The sequence below is a fragment of the Mustela erminea genome, chromosome 16 (assembly GCF_009829155.1).
Source record: "Mustela erminea isolate mMusErm1 chromosome 16, mMusErm1.Pri, whole genome shotgun sequence".
Lineage (NCBI taxonomy): Eukaryota > Metazoa > Chordata > Mammalia > Carnivora > Mustelidae > Mustela > Mustela erminea.
Genome location: NC_045629.1, coordinates 47,660,874 through 47,683,264, shown reverse-complemented (window position 1 = coordinate 47,683,264; position 22,391 = coordinate 47,660,874). Strand labels below are relative to the sequence as shown.

General features: G+C 35.4%; 1 protein-coding gene across 12 annotated transcripts in view; it reads right to left on the bottom strand.

Moving 5' to 3' along the window:
• VPS13B (vacuolar protein sorting 13 homolog B) overlaps positions 1-22,391 on the bottom strand; it is a 769,746-nt gene that overhangs the window by 642,522 nt on the left and 104,833 nt on the right. For 10 of the 12 annotated variants that reach the window (XM_032316092.1, XM_032316089.1, XM_032316090.1 and 7 more), the window contains exons 13-15: positions 17,699-17,890; positions 14,928-15,097; positions 11,899-12,093 (exon numbers count right to left, since the gene is read on the bottom strand). In XM_032316092.1, the coding sequence (XP_032171983.1) occupies positions 11,899-12,093; positions 14,928-15,097; positions 17,699-17,890 (557 nt within the window). Of the gene's footprint in view, positions 1-11,898; positions 12,094-14,251; positions 14,473-14,927; positions 15,098-17,698; positions 17,891-22,391 lie in introns of those variants that run through there. The other 2 variants (XR_004279564.1, XM_032316091.1) reach the window with 2 other exon arrangements.

The following is a 22,391-nucleotide window of genomic DNA, read 5'->3' as shown; positions in this document are numbered from 1 at the left end:
AATGTTACATCTTTTCCCTTTCTTTTGTGAAAATTGTAGGGCTGAGGTTTTTCACCCCCAGAAATTTGGTACATGGCATAAATTATTCTTCGTATGTTTATACTTAAAATAAGCAGATCACACTCAAAACTTTTATAAGCATTCCTGGAAATTCCTGAACAGTATACTTGGTTTAATCAGAAGAACCAATATAACATCACATTATATATGAAACACTACAGAGAACTTACTATATTTCTGCTCCAATTATTTCCAATGAGGAAAAATAAACATCTCAAGCAAAAAACACTAACACACAGGGATACAAAATAGAGTTACTGTTTCCCAACAAAATATAGAAGTAGCTTAAGCCTAACACTTATCTTTATTTTTTTTTTATTCCTTAGGTTCATAAAGCACTGACCTTCCTATCTCTAGGATTTATATTAACTGATTAGTTCTACAGTGAAACATGTTTAAGATTTTTCAATCACTAAATTTCAAAACAAAATACTTTCATTTATGAACTTATAAACTAATGACTAATTTCTTAAAAAGTATTACACTACTTCCAAATGGTTTCAAAAAGCTGTTATGTCCTTACCATTTATCAAACTGAAATCACTCCCTCTAAAGTCAGTTCTAAGCGAACAAAATAATTTTTTTGGAAATGAGACATTAGTTAGAATGACATATTTTTAGAGAAAACTGCATTTCAAAGAACACACTTACCAAATTACTATCAAAGAAAATGAAAGTGATACACCTACCATCCTGTAAGTACTACAATCAGCCAAGTGGCAAGAAATCCAAAATTGAGAAGGAAAAATAAATGATTCTAATACTTAAATGATCAACCCTAAAAATTAAGTTATTCACACACATTATCTTTGAAGACTTGTTCTGAGCAACACTGTATACCAAGAATTTCCAGGCACTGTGCAATTTCAGGGATTTCTTATTTCCTCTAAAAGGCCCATTTAAAGAATTCTGAAGTTTACAATAATTAATACCACTTAAGATAAAACATTTTTAAACCAATGTCCAATCTCTAAATATTCCTAAAGTATGAATAAGGGTAATATTTTATATTAGATTATCTGTGTTCAACTAATAACTCTCTCAAGCCACTTTCTAATATTCTATGAAATGTCCCAACAGTATAATCACAGACACTATCGTTAAGTTTACTCAGATGGAAACTGGGTGTAAAGGAGATCCCTGCTGGATGTTTGCAGAACTGCAAAGGACTCTGGGGAAACTGTATCTTATTCTGTAATATTTTTTAAACTTTTACTAAATTTACATACTGTCCAAAGATGTGTCTAAGGGAACATTCTGGCAAATATAAATTATAATGAAAGAGTACCTATCTACCACATCAAAAATAATTTCAAAATAGCCAATTTCCAACTCTCCTTTAAATTACAGTAAGGATACACACAGATTTATAATACCTACATAACCCACTAACTTGTCAACAGCGCTTGATCAAGATTATAAATACTTGGGGTGCCCAGGTGGCTCAGTGGGTTAAAGCCTCTATCTTCAGCTCAGGTCATGATCCCAGGGTCCTGGGATTGAGCCCTGCATCAGGCTCTCTGCTCAGCAGGGAACCTGCTTCCCCTTCTCTCTCTCCACCTGACACTCTGCCTACTTGTGATCTCTGTCAAATAAACAAATAAAATCTTTTTTTAAAAAAAAAAAGATTACAAATACTTTACCTAGAAAAAGGGAAACCAATGCAACAGGAGTTGAAGTTGCTTTCACCAAGGATAGCTCATATATTCATAAACAGAATAAAAGCACTGAACATTGCAAACTAATAGTATGAACAGTAAGAATGTATAAAGCACTAAGTGTAACTACCAATAAAAATTTTAGCTGAAAGAAATGTCAACTTGAATAAGAAGACTTACACATCACACTAAATGAACAATTCAACATGCAGGGCCACCTTTTAAAGAAAAATCCAATTACAAAATATCATCTGCATCTTAACACTTCGCAATACTCTTGAATTAACATAAATAGAAAAAACTGTCGATTTAGAAATATAAAAAACTCCTAGTAAGTTTTTAATAAAAATTAGTTTGCTAAATTAGGATTTGCAATGATGAAAGGCAAAAACTATAAAAATCACATACCAACTGTAAATGAGAAGGGAAACATAGTAATTGTGATGTAAAATAAATCATTTTTATGCTGTTCTCATCATAAGACACTCAGTATAAGAGTACAACAAGCATGCTAAAGATATGTTCCTTTCTTAAAGGGACCAACAAAAAAATAAAACATTACCTTCATAACAAAGTTAATCCATAAATACGTGGCTTTTCTTTCACCAATAATGAAGAAGCAGAAAGAGAAATTAAGGATCAATCCCATTTACAACTCCACCAAAAACCATAAGGTACCTAGGAATAAACCTAACCAAAAGGGTCAAAGACCCATACTCTGAAAACTATAAAACACTAATGAAAGGAATTGAATAGGACCAAAAGAAAAGGAAAAATATTCCATTTCCATGGTTTGGAAAAACAAATATTGTTAAAATGTCTATACTACCCAAAGTAATATAAAAACTTAATGCAATTCCCATCAAAATAATTTTTCACAGATCTGGAATAAATAATACTAAAATTTGTATGGAACCAGAAAAGATCTTGAATAGCCAAAGCAATCTTGAAAAAGAAAAGCTGGAGGCATCACAATTCCAGACTTCAAGCTATATTACAAAGCTGTAGGGATAAAAACACTATGGTGCTGGCGTAAAAACAAACACATAGATCACTGGAACAGAACAGAAAACCCAGAAATGAACCCACAACTATATGGTCAATTAATACTTGACAAAGCAGGAAGAAATATCCAATGGAAAAAAGACAGTCTATTCAACAAATCGTGTTGGAAAAACTGGAGAGCAACATGCAAAAAATGAAACTTGCCCAGTTTCTCAAACTATACCCAAAAATAAATTCAAAAAAATAAATAAATAAATTCAAAATTGATGCAAGACCTAAATATAAGACCTGAAACCATAAAAATCCAAGAGAAGACTGCAGACAATAATTTCCCTGACACTAGCCATAGCAACTTCTTTCTAGATACATCTCCTGAGGCAAGGGAAACAAAAGCAAAAGTAAATAAACTTTTGGGACTCCATCAAAATCAAAAGCCTCTGCAGAGCAAAGGAAACAATCAACAAAACTAAAAGGCAACCTACAGAATGGGAGAAGATATTTTCAAATGACATATCCAATTAAGAGTCACTATCCAAAATATATAAAAAAAACTTACACAACTCAACACCCAAAAAATGAATAATCCAATTTAAAAATAGGCAGAAGACACAAGTATACATTTTTCACTAAATGATATACAGATGGCCAACAGACACCTGAAAAGACACTCAACATCACTCATCATGAGGGAAATACAAATCAAAACTACAATGAGATATCACCCCATACCTGTCAGAATGGCTAAAATCAACAACACACACACACCAAAAAAAAAACAACAACAGGTGCTGGCAAGGATATGGAGAAAGGGGAACTCTTGTGCACTATTGGTGGGAATGGAACCTGGTGCAGCCACTGTGGAAGACAGTATGGAGGTTCCTCAAAAAGTTGAAAATAGAACTACACTACAATTCAGCAACTGCAAGACTAGGTGTTCACCCAAAGAATACAATAATACGAATTCAAAGGTATACATGCAGCTTGATGTTAAAAAGCAGCATTATCTGCAATAGCCAAATTATGGAAATAGCCCAAACGTCCATCCACTGATGAATGGCTAAAGATGTGGTATACACACACATACAATGGAATATTACTCATCCATTAAAAAATGAACTCTTGCCATCTGCAACAACATGGATGGACCTAGAGGGTATTACACTAAGTAAAATAAGTCAGAGAAAGAAACACCATATGATTTCATTCATATGTGGAATTTAAGAAACAAGACAAATGACCAAAGGAAAAAAAAAGAGGCAAACCAAGAAACAGACTCTTTTTTTTTTTTAAAGATTTTTTATTTTATTTATTTGACAGAGAGACATCACAAGTAGGCAGAGAAGTAGGCAGACAGAGAGAGAGGAGGAAGCAGGCTCCCTGCTGAGCAGAGAGCCCGATGCGGGACTCGATCCCAGGACCCTGAGATCATGACCTGAGCTGAAGGCAGCGGCTTAACCCACTGAGCCACCCAGGCGCCCAAGAAACAGACTCTTAAACATAGAAAGCAAACTGATGTTATCAGAGGGAAGATGGATGAGGGAATGGGTGAAACAAAATAGGTGATGGGGATTAAGAAGTACACTTGCTGTAATGAGTACTGGGTGTTGTATGAAGTGTTGAATCACTCTATCGTACACCTGAAACTAATATTTTACTGTATGGTAACTAAATGGAATTTAAATCCAAAGTTTTTTAAAAATTTAAATGATGAAAAAACATATATATAAAAGAGTATAGCTGCTATGCATAAATATATACTGTGTTTTAAAAAATAAAGTTACAATGTTATTCAGCATTTCATTTCAAGCTATATACAGAAAGTATCAGTGAAGTTAACATGTATTTGCATACAATGTTTATATTACCATTATATGTATTACCCAAAATGTGGGTACAACCCAAGTGTTCATCAATAAAAGAGTGGATTAACAAAAAATGTGGTATATACACAGAATGTAGTATTATTCAGACTTAACTATAAGCAAGCTTTACAGTACATTATGACATGGATGAATCTTAACAGACAGTAACCTAATAAAATACAACAGTGAAATGGATATATACTGTGTGATTCCACTAATCTGAGATACTTAAACTAATAAAATTCACAGAGACAGAGTGAAGAACAGTGGTTACCCAGGGACAGTGGAGAGAGGGGAATTATTCTTTAACAGAGATTCAGTTTGGGTTGATGAGAAGATTCTGGAGATGGATGGTAAGGACAGTTACACAATTATGAATGTAGTTACTCTCCCTGAACTATACACCAAAAAATTGTTCCAATGGTAATTTTTATATCAAACATATTTTACAAAAATTAAAAAAGTAAAACAGTTTTAAAAAGAGTAGTTAATTCACATACAGTAATACACTGGCACATCCAAAAACTAAGTAAAGAATGATTATAAATGAGAGTTCTGCATTCAGAATAATGAACATTTGGGGAAGGAAAAGCCTTCAAGAGAAAAACATGGAATCAAATCTAGCAGATTAAAAATTAGAACTTCAGAGCTAAAATCGCTTAGAGATTAAGTAAATCACTTCATTTCACATATGGGAAAAATGAAGTCCAAAAAGGATAAAGGATTTCTTCAAAATTCCGTATTGCTGGAACAGCAATATGATGCTTCATTTGATTTAGCTCATCTATTAGCTCATAATTTCAGTCTGCCTTGCTTCCTCCATTTTCTCCTTCCCCTCTCCAAAAGAGTATGCTTGATTCTCCATTTATTCTTAAAGAAAAAAACAAATTTTCTAAACATCATCTCTGCTCTAACCAATAGCAAGATTCCATTTCTCACTTTGAATAAGCAAGTATCTTGAAAGAAGCCTGGAGAATGCTACATTATTTTTTTCATTGTCTACTCATTCTTTAAACCCTCTAAATCTAGTTTCTGTTCATGTATCCACTAAAACAAAAAGAAACTCTGGAGTGAAATTGATGAAGTATGTATTTTTCTTATGAAGAGAAATTAAATATTTTCTCTTCTTCCACTAACAATTTAACTGAGAAAATAAATTATTTTTTTTCTGTTGCCACCTTACAACCACTGAGATGACTAAAATCAAAAAGACAGGCAGTAATAAATGTAATAAAGATGTGAAGAAATAAAAAATTCTATGGTTATTAAGACAGGAAAACAATTTAACAATCCCTTTGGGAAAAAGTTCGGTAGTTCCCAAAAATGTTAAAAATAGAGTTACCATTTGACCACACAACTCCACCCCCAGGTATATTCCCAAAAGAAATGAAAACTTGCTATCACTCAAAAAACATACATTAATGTTTGTAACTACATTATTAATAGCCCAAAATGTGCATTTTTAAAAATTTATTTCTTTGAAAGACAAAATGCATATGAGCATGCGTGCATGCTAGCAGCGGGGAGAAGGAGAGAGAGAATCCCAAGCCAACTCCTGGCTGAGCAAGGAGCTGAGGCAGGGCTTCATCCCGTGACCCTGAGATCATTACCTGAGCTAAAATCAACAGTCAGATGCTCAACCAACTGAACTACCCAGATGCCCCAAAATGGACATTTTGAAACACAAATGCCCATCAATAGATTAATGGATAAACAAAATACACTATATTCATGTAATGGAATATTATTCAGCCATAAAAAAGGAATAAAATCCCGATACACGCTATGATATGAATGAAACTTGAAAATATTATGCCAAGTGAAATAAATCATATGTTGTATGATTTCATTTACATGAGATGTCCAGAATATGCAAATACATAGAAACAGAAAGTAGGCTGGTGGTTATAAGGGATAGGAGGGGAGGAGTTTAAATTGTGAGTGAATGCTAATAGGCAGAGGGTTTCTTTTGGGATTGATGAAAATGTTCTGAAATTAGATAGAGGTGACAGTTGCATTAATTGTGAAAACACTAAATATTACTAATTTCTATTCTTCTAAAACGGTGAATTTATGGTATGTAAATTGTATCAACAGTCATTATTTAAAAAAAGAAAACCTCAAAACATATCTAAAGACTACTTTAACCATGACACTCATACTAGTTCCCCTGGTCCCCACACCACCCCTAAACCACTTAAACCTACTCTCAAGAATTTGGGTTGTATCTACCTCCATAGACCCTTTTATATCTGTGAACAATCTTTAGCATTTTGTTTTATTTACATAAATAACATTACATTTTTATATATATACCATTATGCTTTCTGGTATTCCCACCAAAAATTACATTGTAGAAAGCTATCAATGTGAGCACATAGAGATCTCTAGTTGTATTTATCTCCATATGCAAAATTTTTTCTGGAGCAGAGGTCAGCAAACCACAAGTCAAATTTCACTTAATGCCTATTTTTGTACTGCCTACAAACTAAGAATAATTTTTACATATGAACATTTATAATCTGTTTGGTGATAGGAAACACTAAGCAGGAACCCCAATGAGGTGAAATGTTATGTCAAGAAAAAGAATCCCATTCTTCTCATTAGTAAAACTGAATTACAAAAAATGACTATCACATTTTTAATTTTATCAACTCAAAATTTGTGGAAATTTATTCTCTTATTAACTAAGTACCTATACTACAACCTAAATTTTGCCTCCTGGCCCACAATGCCTAAAATATTTACTCTCTGTCCTTTTAAAGAAAAGTTTGTTGACCCCTGTTATAGGATATACACTGAAAATTGGAATAGATGGGTATAAGGTAAATTTGCTTTCAAATATTTTAGGTCCTGCAAAAGTACTGTCCAAAATGATACCAATTTATACACCCACCGGCCACATATGAAAGCACCATTTCTCCAAATCCTGGAGAAAACTATTTTCTTTTTTTTTTTTTTAAAGATTTTATTTATTTATTTGACAGACAGAGATCACGAGTAGGTAGAGAGGCAGGCAAAAAGAGAGAGAGGAGGAAGCAGGCTCCCTGCTGAGCAGAGAGCCCGATGCGGGACTCGATCCCAAGACCCTGAGATCATGACCTGAGCCGAAGACAGCGGCTTAACCCACTGAACCACCCAGGCGCCCGAAAACTATTTTCTTGAGGTTGAAAATTACCAAATCTAAGAAATCCAAAGGATTTTGATACTACTATAATCTTTGTGATCACTCTGAAGCACATGCCATAGCTGATCCTTGTGAGGTAAAAAGGCCTTAAACTCAAGTATTATTCTATAGCTTATAGGGCACTTCCATGAACTTACTCATGTTTCAAACATCAGATGCTTTGCAATGACTTAGCTACATGATGCCATATATAGTCAAAGGATGGTTTTACCAGTTAAATAAAGAAGATTTGGTAAGACATATGAAAGTTCCACCTGTGGGTTTTCTTCACACATCCATGTCAACTCTCTCAATTAATAAATTTCATTACACGAAATAGGTGCTACATACCATTTTATTATATGGTCAATACAGTCAAGTTTAGGTATATAAAATTAAAACTTGAGCATTTGTTTCAGTATTTAACTGAAAATTACTTAGGGTCTAAAATGCCACACACATGAAATACACATTTAAATCCTCTACTGTAATATTTTAACACCATAATAGGAAAATTAATCTTGGTAAACCTCCTCAAAAGTCTGAGTAATTATGCCAAGTAACATTAACTGCTATAAACTTTACGACAAATCAGTATTTTTGAGTCAGTTCCAAATAGTACAAATATAAACTAAAACTCTCTACCAAATCCTGACCATTTAAAAATGTATCAGGCCAGGGACGCCTGGGTGGCTCAGTTGGTTAAGTATCTGCCTTCGGCTCAGGTCATGATCCCAAGGTCCTTGGATTGGGCACTGCATCAGCCTCCCTGCGTCTGCTTCTCCCTCTGCCTGCTGTTCCCCCTGCTTGTGTATGCATTCTCTCTGACAAATTTTTTTTAAAAAAGGACCAGGCCAGGGGTGTCTTAGTGGCTCAGTCAGTTGAGCATTTGACTCTTGATTTCAGCTCAGGTCATTATCTCTCAGGTCTTGGGATTAAGCCCCTAACCCTCACCCACCACCTCCTCCCACCACTTCCTGAGGCAGGCTACAAGCTCAGCACAGAGTCTGATTCTCTCTCCTTTCCTTCTGACCCTCCCACTACCCTTGAGCTCTCTAAAATAAAAATTCTTTAAAAAAAAAAAAAAAGGACCAGGCCACTAAAGAAGCATCAAAAATACAATGATATATTCAATACTCAAGGCTTTACTTTTTAAAATATTCAATATTCTTTTTTTCAAGATTTTATTTATTTGAGAGAGAGAGCATGTACATGAGAGAGCATGGGGATGGGCAGGGAGAGGGAGAAGCAGGCTCCCCACTGAGCGGAGAGCCTGACTCAGGGCTCAAACCCAGGACCCCGGGCTCATGACCTGAGCCACAGGCAGCTACTTAAATAACTGAGTCTCCCAAGTGCCCCAAAATACTCAATATTCTTAATATCAATGACAAGTTTTTCTACATATAATATTCCTGCTCTGCCCAACACCAAACCTCCTAGAACATTTGGCTTATCCATTAAACAGAGCTCTACTCAAATTAACCAAAATACAAAAGACAACTAGATAGTAATATGCATAAAAGCAAAAGACCTGGGGTGCCTGGGTGGCTCAGTGGGTTAAAGCCTCTGCCTTCAGCTTGGGTCATGATCCCAGGGTCCTGGGATCGAGCCCTGCACTGGGCTATCTGCTCAGCAGGGAGCCTGCTTCCTCCTCTCTCTGCCCCTCTCTGTGCCTACTTGTGATCTCTGCCAAATAAATAAATAAAAATCTTTAAAAAAAAAAAAAAAAAAAAAGCAAGACCTTTTCCCAAAACATAACGTTATCTGGATTACACCATAACTAACTTTTACATTACCCTGAAAATGTTTCTTCAAGACTTTATTTATTTATTTATTTATTTATTGAGAGAAAGACCAATAGCATGAGCTGGGGGAGGGACAGAGGGAAAAGAGAGAGAATCCTAAGCAGACTCCAAGCTGAGCACCGATCTGAACAAGAGGTTCAGTCTCACAACCCTGAGATCATGAACTGAGCCAAAAATCAAGAGTCAGACACTCAACTGACTGAGCCACCTACATTACACTGGAAATTTAAGTGAGCTTTTAACATGGTAACAATAGTAGTAAACAACTATCCCAGTAACTTTAATCTCAGTATGGAGTACAATCATATTGGATTGGTGACCAATGGCTTTGGTGATCATTCCTTAAGGACAGGATACACCTTATTCATCTTCAATGCTGAGTGTCTGCATTATATAAGGAATCTAATATTTACCAAATTGATGAATCCTACCTAAGTAGAATACCTTGGAAAGATTAGTGAACTGCCTAAAATTAGTCCTGTTTCAATAACAAGGCAAATATTCTCAACATTATAATCTGATATTCAAGTCATACTATTATAAAAAAAATACACCTCAGTGTAATAATTATGGGAGTGAATTAAACGGCACAAATATAAAATATTACCTACATATCTAAATTTCAAAATTACCTTCTCCTGCTCTCCATATGACATAAAATACTGTGGTAGATAATTTTAATAATGGCTCTAATGAATTACACTTTCCGGCGTCCACAGCCCTTCGCAACATGACAGTGTCACTCTCTCACCAAGGGAGTGGAGTTTCCTCCATCCTCTTAAAAATGGGCTTTGCATGGACTAGAAGAAAACGTGTTCATCTTCGCTACATGATTTGAAAACAAATTTCACCATCTTAAAACTACAGGCGGTGTAAAACTTATATTTACATTGGTTTCCTTTTATTCTACAAATATGCAAGTATTTAAGAACTTTGAAACATGGAACAATGAAGCATGAACCAGTAAAATCTACTTTTGGATTCCTCTAATTTTGGAGTCCTTTACATGAATTTAGTATATTTTTAGTTCTTATTCTTGAATATGTTTGTAACGTTTTCTTTAATTTATAAAAGAATTTGGTTAGATATATGCTAACTCCACTTTGACTATAGTTCTGTGTTTGCTTTGCAAAAACACTTATTACTCAACATTTGAATTTATCTTTATGTACCTACAATGGGATATTTTTATTGTTGTTTTTTGAGAATGTACCTGTGCAGACACAACAGGGGCAGAGAAGGGGGGCACAGAGAGGAAGAAAGAGAATCTTAAGCAGGTTCCATGCTCAGTGCAGAGCCCAATGCAGAGCTGGATCTCATAACCCTGAGATCATGACCTGAGAGGAAATTGAGAGTATGATGCTTAATCAACTGAGCCACCCAGGCACCCCTGGGATGTATTATTTACCAAGAAAATAAGGAAAAGCTCAGTAAAGCCTACAATAATTAATGCTATCTAACCCAATTTAACTCATTAAGCATTCTCTTTGTATCCAGAAATTAACATGAATTCAGTTAAGAAGAAAGAAACAACAACCAAGGGGCGCCTGGGTGGCTCAGTGGGTTGAGCCACTGCCTTCGGCTCGGGTCATGATCTCAGGGTCCTGGGATTGAGTCCCACATCGGGCTCTCTGCTCAGCAGGGAGCCTGCTTCCCTCTCTCTCTCTGCCTGCCTCTCTACTTACCTGTGATCTCTCTCTGTCAAATAAATAAATAAAATCTTAAAAAAAAAAAACAACAACAACAACCAAAAGTGTTAAACCTTCTTTATAAAGCATTGTCTCACAAAAACGTTCCCCTCAAAGAAATCATGAGTCTTTAAAACATTCTTATAAACTAAGTATTCCTTCACACTACTTATATTTATCATTGATGACAGATAAAATTTTCAAAATCAGGACGCTTGGGTAGCTCAGTCCTCTGAGTGACCAGCTCTTGGTTTCAGCCCAAGTAATGATTTCATGGATCATGAGACTGAGCCTGCATTGGGCTCCACTCTCAGCAGGGAGTCAGTGTGAAGAGTCTCTCCTTCTGTCCCTTCTCCTCACTTCTAAAATAAACATTTTTTTTAAAAAATCTTCAAAAACCATAATTAACATTATGAACCTGTAGGTGTATTATAAACATATACACGTATAAACATCAAGCTAATCCCAAATAATTGAGTAACTTTAAAATAGGTACACTTTCATTTAATTATGTTGAATAATGAATATATACGTATCATTGAAATCTCATCTTATGGGGGTACTAATTCCATGAAGTTACAAATCTAAGAAAAAAAATACTTAATTTTCCCAAAGCCAAACATACTAATAAACAAGAAAATTCACTTTTCCTACCTTAAGATAGCAGTGTGCATAGCAATAATGAAGCAGATTATCAGAAGGCTGAGTAAGGCTGCTGACCACATGCACCAACTGTTCAGCATACATTGGCACAGAATGTTCCAGATTAATTTTATCCACTAATATCTGAATGGATGGCAAAGGCCGAAGAGACTGGAAGTTTGTAGCATTCAGGAAGTTACTTGAGTTCTGGAAAATAATAAAGTTCACTTTATAACTCAGGAAAACAGTGACTAACATGCAATGCCCCCACACAAGCCTCAGACTGGCACATTTTGCAATGTTATCAAATCAATCTAGAAATGATTTTCTATGGGATTCTCTTACCATAACCAAATACAAATGTCTTCTATATATTTTTAAGTATGTCCTAGATTTCAAAAAAATGCATATTTACTGTAAAATTTTTACTACCCATTTGGTTAAACTTTTTATTTTTCAACCAACTGGGATAGTTCACTATGTGCTCCTCCGTACATTGAATGGTATTTTCTTAAGCTCAACCATTCCCAAATATTGACCTGGATATCACAGAGCCACCCACCAGTTGTCTTCTTGTCCTTTATTCACATTTAGATGATGAAGGGACTAAGAGGACTACTCCAGACAGTTTCACAGACACAAGAAGCAAAACCCGCAAAGAGGAATAACTTCTGATCCATATCGTATCTACAATACATATCGTATCTAACAATACATACATTAAAGCCTCATAAAATCCTAAGAATCTCAAGTTAGGCTTGGTACTTTCAGTGTTACAGAACCTTTCTAAGCCTCCAAATAAATGCAAGTAGGTATCAAGATGTCCACAGTATGAACCCTGATTAGCAAACAACCCCTGCTGGTCCTAAAACTAACTTACTTCCTTAAAATGCTATACTGTCATTCTCAACAAGAAACAGTATGACCTTAGATGTATATGAAAATCTGTGGGAGAGAGGTTTCACTGTTCTTTCTGTCTTCCATTGTCACAACTGCGGAGCAGTACTAGCACTTAGCAGAGTAAAGACTGGCTAAAGATAGTAAATGCTACACAATACTTTCCAAGTCCAAAAAGCCAAAAGTGCCATTACTGAGATACACTGGGCCTAAAATCGACTAAGTTGAACCTATTTGCTTGAACATGCTTTTTTAACTTTTTATTAATAATTTTTAAACCACTACTTACTAAAGCAATTGCTCTTTTAAACGACTTTACTTTGGATGATTAAGGTATAACATATGGTAAAGCACATAAATCTTAAGTGGAGAGCTCAATAAAATTTTACATCTGTAACCACCATGCATTTCAGGCACTCTAGAATATATCCCTTCTCAGGCAATAGATCAGCTGACTCTCTCCAGAAGCAGCCAATATTTGCACTGCAATCACCACAGACTTGTTTTGCCTGTTTGTGAACATTATGGAATCATGCAGTACCTGCTCCTGACTGCCTGCTTTAATTCAACATGCCATCTATAAGAACTATCTATGTTGTTCCATTCATAGAGTTAACACTCATTATTATAAAACAGCTATTTCTAATAATATTTTTTGCCTTAAGCTCACACTTCCTGGTATTAAAACAGCTACACTCTATTTTCTGTGATTTGCATTTAAATTGTTTTCCATCTTTTTATTTCTGAAGTGTGTTATAGTTTTCAGTTCCAGAATGTGATTTTTTTTTTTTTAATAGATTGAGGGCTCTTCTGAAATCTTCCACTTTTTTGTCTCTTTCTTTTTGTCTCTTTCTTGAACTCATTATTCATAGCTGCTTTGAAGTTAATGTTTAATACTGACATGCTTTTTCTCCGCTGAAATTTTCCCAAGATGATCGCTTTACTCAGCAACATAACAATTACAAGTGGACAATATGGAGCAAATATGAAACATTTCACAACATGAAACTATCATATCACAGTCAATTCCTTGTCATACTTCCACAAGTTCTTATTTAAAGTTAGGACATTTTTATTTCTATAATCATCATTATGTACATATCAAAAGAAATATAACCAAAAGAAACTAAAGATAACAAATAATACTTTATTATGTATATGGCAAACTCAGAAAGCAATGGCCTAATCTAGTAAGTCCTCATTAACAATAAAGTAGTAATTACTGTGCTCCTAATATGTGCAAATGGCTTATGTGCATTATCTCATCTAATACTAAAAATAATTCTAAGAGCTAGCTACTGTAAAGGAACAGCTCTGTGCCAACAACCTGACAATCTTACACAAATCCGTGCAGACCACAAAGCAAGATGCAGCCATAGCCGACCTAAGCCTTGGGAGAACATCCCATTACTCTCACAACATATCAAGATAGGAGGACTTGCAGAGCTTCTAAAAGACCATGTCTCACCTTCTTCTTTTGAGGGAAACTGCAATGAGACATTTTCTCATCAGCGTCCCACATTCAGGTGACATATGGTGTTTCCACTTACTATTCTCAATGTACAGCTATAATCTCTGTAACTGCTTAGATGAGACATGGAATTAAATCCTTGACAAAGGGTATTCTGCTTAATGGTTGCTGCACGTGTGTGCTGCAGGTCACTTTGGCCTTCTGGTTTCAAGACTGTCCTGAAAGGGACACAGCAAGCTGACACGATTAATGATTTGCTTTTATGTTTACAATGTAAGTAATAAACTACCTGAAGCCATCTAGGCTTACTGCTTCTTTACCAACTCAGTCTGTCAGCCCACTTGACAAATGTTTTGTTTTGTTTTGTTTTTCAGAAACAGGTTTAGAGATACAAAGCAAAGTGTCATAGTTTGTATATGGACTGACTTTTAGGCCCATGCTCTCTTCACCATTTCTTGATACAGCCTTAGCTTGAGGTTATTTATATATAATATATATGTAGACACATATACACACACGTAAGAATTAAAAATCATAGTTACATTGTTTTAACATCACCATGGGTGATTATATAAGGACATATTCTTTTACTCTATCACCTCCCTCTTACAGTATCATAGGACTTGCAAATATGCATGTATGAGAAAAAAAAGTAGTGAACTGCAAAATATACCTTTTCTCCCATAATGACAGGTAGCAAATGGTCCAACAAGTTGAATTCAGCCATGAAAATAGTGAAGGTACATTTGAGGAGAGTAACACTTGTATGTCGAGTAGGAATATATTCCTCCAAAGACGCCACTTCTTCAGGATTCAGTACTGTTTCATTTTCATCCTTAATATCTAAAATAAAATAATGAAAATAATAAAAAATTATTTGTAAATAAGTGAATTAATTGGTTCCCTAATTTTAAGGACAAATTATATTTCTCTTTTCAACAATGAAGCAACTGCAAAATAATGTGTTACCTTTAACAAATATAAGTTATACTCATAAAAGTTACTGTAGAATGTAAATATGTCTTTACTATATAAAAATTTACATATTTGATTTTAAATTACTTTTAAATATTTTAAAGAAATTCTTAATCTCTTTTGTTAAAAAAATAACAGCTTCTGTTAATAAAAACACCATTAAGATGATACAAAAGCAAGCAACAAACAGATAATATTTGCCACAGATAGATGGATACAGATATCAATACAAAGGACCCACAGCATACTAAATATTTTTTAATGTAAAACCTTTTACAAACCAATAATAAACAATAGAAAAATGGGCTACAAAGCCTTGAACAAGCAAAGGATGGTATTTTTAAATTGCCAAAAATCCTTTGGAAAGCTAGATAACATCATTAGGCATTAGATAAGTGCAAATAAAGTCACATGACAGCATTACTGACCCACTAGAATGGTTAAAATGAAAAAGACTAATACTAAGTGTTGGCAAGCATGCAAACCAAACATCAGCAAACCTTTTACATAAAGAGCCATTTAGAAACTAAGTTCTGGTAAATAGGATGACTGAGCTGCATTATTAAATGAAAGCACAATAACTACCATTTTCTCTTGCCCCACATTCCCTGTTGATTCACATTAGATATTGCAACAGTGGGCCAACACTGACCACATAGATTAGATACATCTCAAAGAATGGTAGAATATTAAGACAGAAAGAATTCTGGGTCTAAAGACAACCTCAAGGAACATTTAGCATAATCCACTAGAGCACCTACTGGCTTGGATTTTCACATGAGAAAAACAAATTAGGTATTGATTTTTGTGTGAACCTAAGTTTTCATTTTTCTGGGATAGATGCCCACAGTTGATAGGCTACTAGTTACAGGCAATAGTTATAGATTTAGTAGTTACAGGTTTAGTTGTTAAAGAAACTGCCAAAGTGTTTTCAGAAGTGGCTGTCTGTTTTACATTCCCAACAGCAATGATGAGTGACGCAGTTTCTTCACATTCTCCCCACCATTTGGTACTATCACTGTCTTTTATTTTAACCATCTCATACCTACTATTCTAGCCCTTTTATGACTGTCTGGGATGAAGTAGGCATGCAAGCAAAGTATAAGAAATGACTACAGAAACATGCCAAGCACTTCTTATGCACTAGACACAATGTTACATGCTATTTACATGCACTGATCTTTGGAAGTTGGTCCTACCAGTGTAATACATAGGTAAGAGTAAATTTGCTATGACAAAAATCAAATAAAGTCTGAACAGCAGAAATTTATTTCATATTACAATCTAAGTGTAAAGAGATGACAGTGCTACCATGCAACCAAAGACCCAGGTTCTTGCTCTCTTATTGCTGTTATCCTCAGCATGCAACTTTCATTTCAGGGTCAAAGATGGCAGCTCCAGCTCCTGCCATTATAATTTTTTTCCACCCAGAAGGAAGGGTAAAGAAAAAAAAAGGAAGGTGTGTATATTTCCTTTTAAAGTGTGTGTATTTCCTTTTAAAGTCACAGCCCCAAAATTCACTTAACTGAAGTTCTGCTCCCATCCCAGTAGTCAGAACCTCAAGTCCTGTGACTATACTTGGAATGTGTTATCTTTAATTTTATCATAAGAACTGCTATTATAGGGGGCACCTGAGTGGCTCAGTGGCTTAAGCCTCTGCCTTCAGCTCAGGTCATGATCCCAGGGTCCTGGGATTGAGCCCCACATTGGGCTCTCTGCTCAGCAGGAGCCTGCTTCCCCCTCCCCCCCGCCTACTTGTGATCTCTGTCAAATAAATAAATAAAAATTTTAAAAAAAAGAACTGCTATCATAGAAACTTCTTTTACTATAAAATAAGAGAATAATAGATATTGAGGAGACAATTTAACCATCACTAGCCCAATAATTAAACTCATTACTAAGAGAAATGAAAAATCAGTGATGTTAACTTAAATTTCCTAACACTAAAAGCAGGAGTCAGAATTCAAGCCATTGTCTAATGTCAGGGGGGTCCTTTATATGCTATTATGTCCTAATAGAGAGTGCTTTATTGTATAAAAAATAAATTTGTATTTTAGGAAACTCTGACAGCTTCATGCTACATTGAAAAAATTAGGTAAGCCACAAATTGTTTTTTACCAGTAAGAGCTACGTCTCCTTAAAGCTAAGCTTGTATGTTCAGAGTCCATCTTCATGTCTGCTCTTCAGAAACCACAAAGTGGGAAAATGATCATTATTTCAGAAATATACATGAGGAAAAGTATACAAAAGTGTGGTACTAAAATCCTGACAAATACTGGTAAATAAAGTACTTATGTAAATAATTTCCAAATCTTGACCTCTCCCATAACTTCTACATACAACTAAATACATGAAAATCAGACAGGCAAATTACACAAAAAAAGTGTAATTTAGCAAACTACAACAAACTGGATTTTATAATCATTCAAATCAACTAGCAAGAGATTCAAAATGAGGACAAAAACAAACCTGGTTTTAGCCCACCATATGGCTCATATTCATGTTCCAAGGCACAAACAATCATTTTCAAAATTCTATGTACTGCACTGCTATCCAAACGAAAATCAAGAGGACCTATAACAAGGCTTTTTGTAGATTTCTCCCGAACCGTTCCCATATCTTCACTTTTTCCTGAAGAAAAGTCTTGTTGACTTGCAGAACCTACAAGAAACCACATCTCATGTTAATATTTTAAGCAATCGGATACATTAAGTTGTAATATTACTCTTCTCTTTTTAGCTTATAGGTTAATACCTTAAAACCAATTCTCCAGGGGTGCATGGGTGGCTCAGTGGCTTAAGCCACTGCCCTCAGCTTAGGTCATGGTCTCAGGGTCCTGAGATCAAGCCCCATATCGGGCTCTCTGCTCAGCAGGGAGCCTGCTTCCCCCTTTCTCTCTGCCTGCCTCTCTGCCTACTTGTGATCTCTCTCTCTCTGTCAAATAAATAAATAAAATCTTTTTTAAAAAAATTCTCCACTGACTGAATACAAAGAACACTGTTAATCTACATTTTTTCTCTACACAAATGAGATGGTGATTATTAACAAAAAAAACATTGCTTCAAATAACAATTATTCCCATAATCTATTTAATGTTACAAGAAGTGCAACAAAATTTAAATGCTCATTCTTAGAAAATTAGTCTCTAAAATCTAACTGGCTAATATCCAATAATTCTATACACAATACTATGATGTTAATTAGAAAGGCTGAGTAGAAGAAATTGCATTTTACTATTTCATCTTAGAAATTTTGCTGAAAAAATGTTCACAGGGCACTGTGACAGTTGTATAGTGATCATGGAAGACAACAATGGGTTTTACTGGCTTTAAACTTTTTCTTAGAACAAAATTACTATGACCAACTTTTTCTAGACCAAAATTACTATGACTACATGATACAAAACCCAAATTCTTCAATCCCTTATCTACCCATATACTGAAGTGGAAACCAACAGCTATCTTCTAAAAAAAATACTGGCTCTACCTACAGGTGCTTCTCCTTAACTAATATGTATACTCCATACATTAGAGATTTGTTCTTAATACATAACTCCACATTATAAATGACAACATATGGTGATTTCTAGTTTTTTTTTTTCTTAGCTTTACTGAGATACAACTGACATAGTAATATTGTGTCACCAGGTACCCCATTCCCCTACCCCCTTCCCCTCCATCAACCCTCAGTTTGTTTCCTATAATTAAGAGTCTCTCATGGTTTGTCTCCCTCTCTGATTTCATCTTGTTTTTCCCTTTATTTCCCTATGATCCTCTGTTTTGTTTTTTAAATTCCACATGAGTGAAATTCTATAATTGTCTTTCTCTGACTTATTTCAGTTAGCACAATACCCTCTAGTTCCATCCACGTCATTGCACATGGCAAGATTTCATATTTTTTAATGGCTGACTAGTATTCCATTGTATATATATACACATCTTATTGTGGACATCATGCTATAAACACTGGGATTCAGCTGGCCCTTCAGATTACAACTTTTGTATATTTGGGGTAAATCCCTAATAGTCTAACTGTTGTGCAATAGGGTAGGCCTATTTAGAACTTTTTGAGGAGCCTCCATAGTGTTTCCTAGAGTGCCTGTATGCCTACATGCCTACCAATAATATAAGAGGGTTCCACCTTCTACACATCCTCACCAACATCTGTTGTTTCTTGCCTTGTTAATTTTGGCCATTCTCACCAGTTTGAGGGGGTATCTCACTGTGGTTTTGATTTGTATTTCCTTGATGCCAAGTGATGTGAAGCATTTTTTCATGTGTTTGTTTGGCCATTTGTAGGCCTTCTTTGGAGAAATGCCTGATCACATCTTCTGCCCATTTCCTGACTGGATTTTTTATTCTTTGGGTGTTGAGTTTGAGAAGTTCTTTATACATTTTGGATACAAGCCGTTTACCTGGTAAGACATTTGTAAGTATCTTCTCCCATTCTGTAGGTTGTCTTTTGTTTTTTTCTAGTTTCTTTTGCTGTACAATAGCTTTTTATCTTGATCAAGTCCCAATAGTTCATTTTTGCCCTGCTTCCCTTGCCTTTAGAGACATGTCTAGCCAGAAGTTGATGTAGATGAGGTCACAGAGGCTGCTGCCTGTGTTCTCTTCTAGGATTTGATGGATTCTGATCTCACTTTTAGGCCTTTCATCCACTTTGAGTCCATTCTTATATATAGCAAAAGAAAAGTCCAGTTTCATTTTTCTGCATGTGGCTGTCCAATTTCCCAACACCATTTGTTAAAGAGAAAGGTCCTTTTTCCATTAGATATTCTTTCCTGCTCTGTCGAAGATGAGTTGACCACTGAACTGAAGATCCATTTTAGGGTTCTCTACTCTGTTCAACTGATCTATGTGGCTGTTTTTGTGCCAGTAACATAATGTCTTGATGATTCCAACTTTGTAATAGAGCTCGTAATAGAGCTCTGTAATAGAATTGTAATAGAATTGTGATGCCATCAAGGTTTGGTTTTCTTTTTCAACATTCCTTTGGCCATTCAGGGACTTTTCTGACTCCATACAAATTTTAGTATGTTACAGCCCTGTGAAAAAAGTTGACAGAACTTTGATAAGGACTGCATTGAATATATAGATTGCTCTAGGCAGCAAAGACATTTTAACAATATGTTTTTCCAATCCAGGGGCATGGAACATTTTTCCATTTTTTTGCGTCTTCCTCAATTTCTTTGATGAGTATTCTTTTAGTTTTCTGAGTACAGATCCTCTTTGGTTAGGTTTATTCCTAAGTATCTCATGGGTTTGGGAATTTTGTAATTGTAAATGGAATTGACTCCTTAATTTCTCTTTCTTCTGTCTCATTGTTAGTATATAAAATTGCAGCTGATTTCTATGCATTGATTTTATATCCCGCCACTTCACTGAATTCCTGTACAAGTTCTAGCAATTTTGGGCAGGAGTTTTTTGGGTTTTCCACATAGAATACCATGTCCTCTGTGAAGAGGGAGAGTCTGACTTCTCTGCCCACTCAGATGCCTTTTATTTCTTTTTGTTATCTGACTGCTGAAGCTAGGACTTCTAGTACTATGTTGAACAACACTGGTGAGAATGGACATTCCTGTGTGTTCGTGCCCTTAGAGGAAAAACCCTCAGCTTTTCTCCATTGAGAACAAGATTCTCTGTGGGCTTTTGATACATGGCTTTTATGATCCTGGGGTATGTTCCCTCTATACCTACACTGTGAAGAGTTTTAATCAAGAAAGTATGCTGTACTTTGTCAATGCTTTATCTGCACCTATTGAGAGGACCATCCTGTTCCTTGTCCTTTCTTTTATAAATGTAGTGTATCATGTTGATTGATTTGTGGATGTTGAACCACCCTTGTAGCATGGGAACAAATTCCACTTGGTTGTGGTGAGTAAACCTTTTAATGTACTGTTGGATCCTACTGGCTAGTATTTTGGTGAGAATTCTACATCCTCGTTCATCAGGAATATTGGTCTGTAATTCTTTCTGGTGGGGTCTTTGCCTGGTTTTGGGGATCAAGTAATCCTAGCCTCATAGAGTTTGGAAGTTTTTCTTTTATTTCTATTTTTTGAAAGAAGAACAGGTATTACTTAGCTTTTTGGTAGAATTCCCCTGGGAAGCCATCCAGTCCTAGGCTCTTGTTTGTTGTGGAATTTTTGATTTCTGCTTCAATTTCCTTGCAGATATGAGTCCGTTAAGGTTTTCTATTTCTTTCCATTTCAGTTTTTTTTTTTAAAGATTTTATTTATTTATTTGACAGACAGAGATCACAAGTAGGCAGAGAGGCAGGCAGAGAGAGAGAGAGAGGAAGAAGCAGGCTTCCTACTGAGCAGAGAGCCCGATGTGGGACTCGATCCCAGGACCCTGAGATCATGACCTGAGCCAAAGGCAGCGGCTTAACCCACTGAGCCACCCAGGCGCCCCTCCATTTCAGTTTTGATAGTTCATACATCTCTAGGAATGAATCCATTTCTTCCAGACTGCTTAATTTGTTGGAATATGGTTGTTCAAAATATGTTCTTAAATTGTTTGTATTTGTTTGCTATTGGTACTAGTCTCTCCTCTTTCACTCATTATTTTATTTATTTGGGTCCTTTCTCTTTTCTTTTTAATAAGTCTGCCTAGGGGCGTTAGCAATCTTATTAATTCCTTCAAGGAAACATCTCCTAATTTCATTGATCTGGTCTGTTCTTTTGGTTTCTATTTCACTGATTTCTGCTTTAATCTTTCTTAATTCTCTTCTCTTGCTGGCTTTAGATTTTATCTGCCATTCTTTCTCCAGCTCCTTTAGGTGTAGGGTTGGGTTTTTTATTTGAGACCTTTCTTGTTTCTTGAGAAAGGCTTGTATTGCTACATACTTCCCTCTTAGGACCACCTTTGTTGCATCCCAAAGGTTCAGAGCAGTTTTGTTTTCATTTTCATTTGTTCCCATGAATTTTTTTAATTCTTCCTTAATTTCCTGGTTGACCCATTTATTCTTTAGTAGGATGTTCTTTCACCTCCATGTATTTGAGTTCTTTCCAAATGTCCTCTTGTCATTGAGTTCAAGTTTCAAAGCACTGTGGTCTGAAAATATACAGAGGATGATCTTTTGGTACCAGCTGAGACCTGATCTGTGACCCAAGATGTGATCTATTCTGGAGATCTTTTGGTACCAATTGAGACCTGATCTG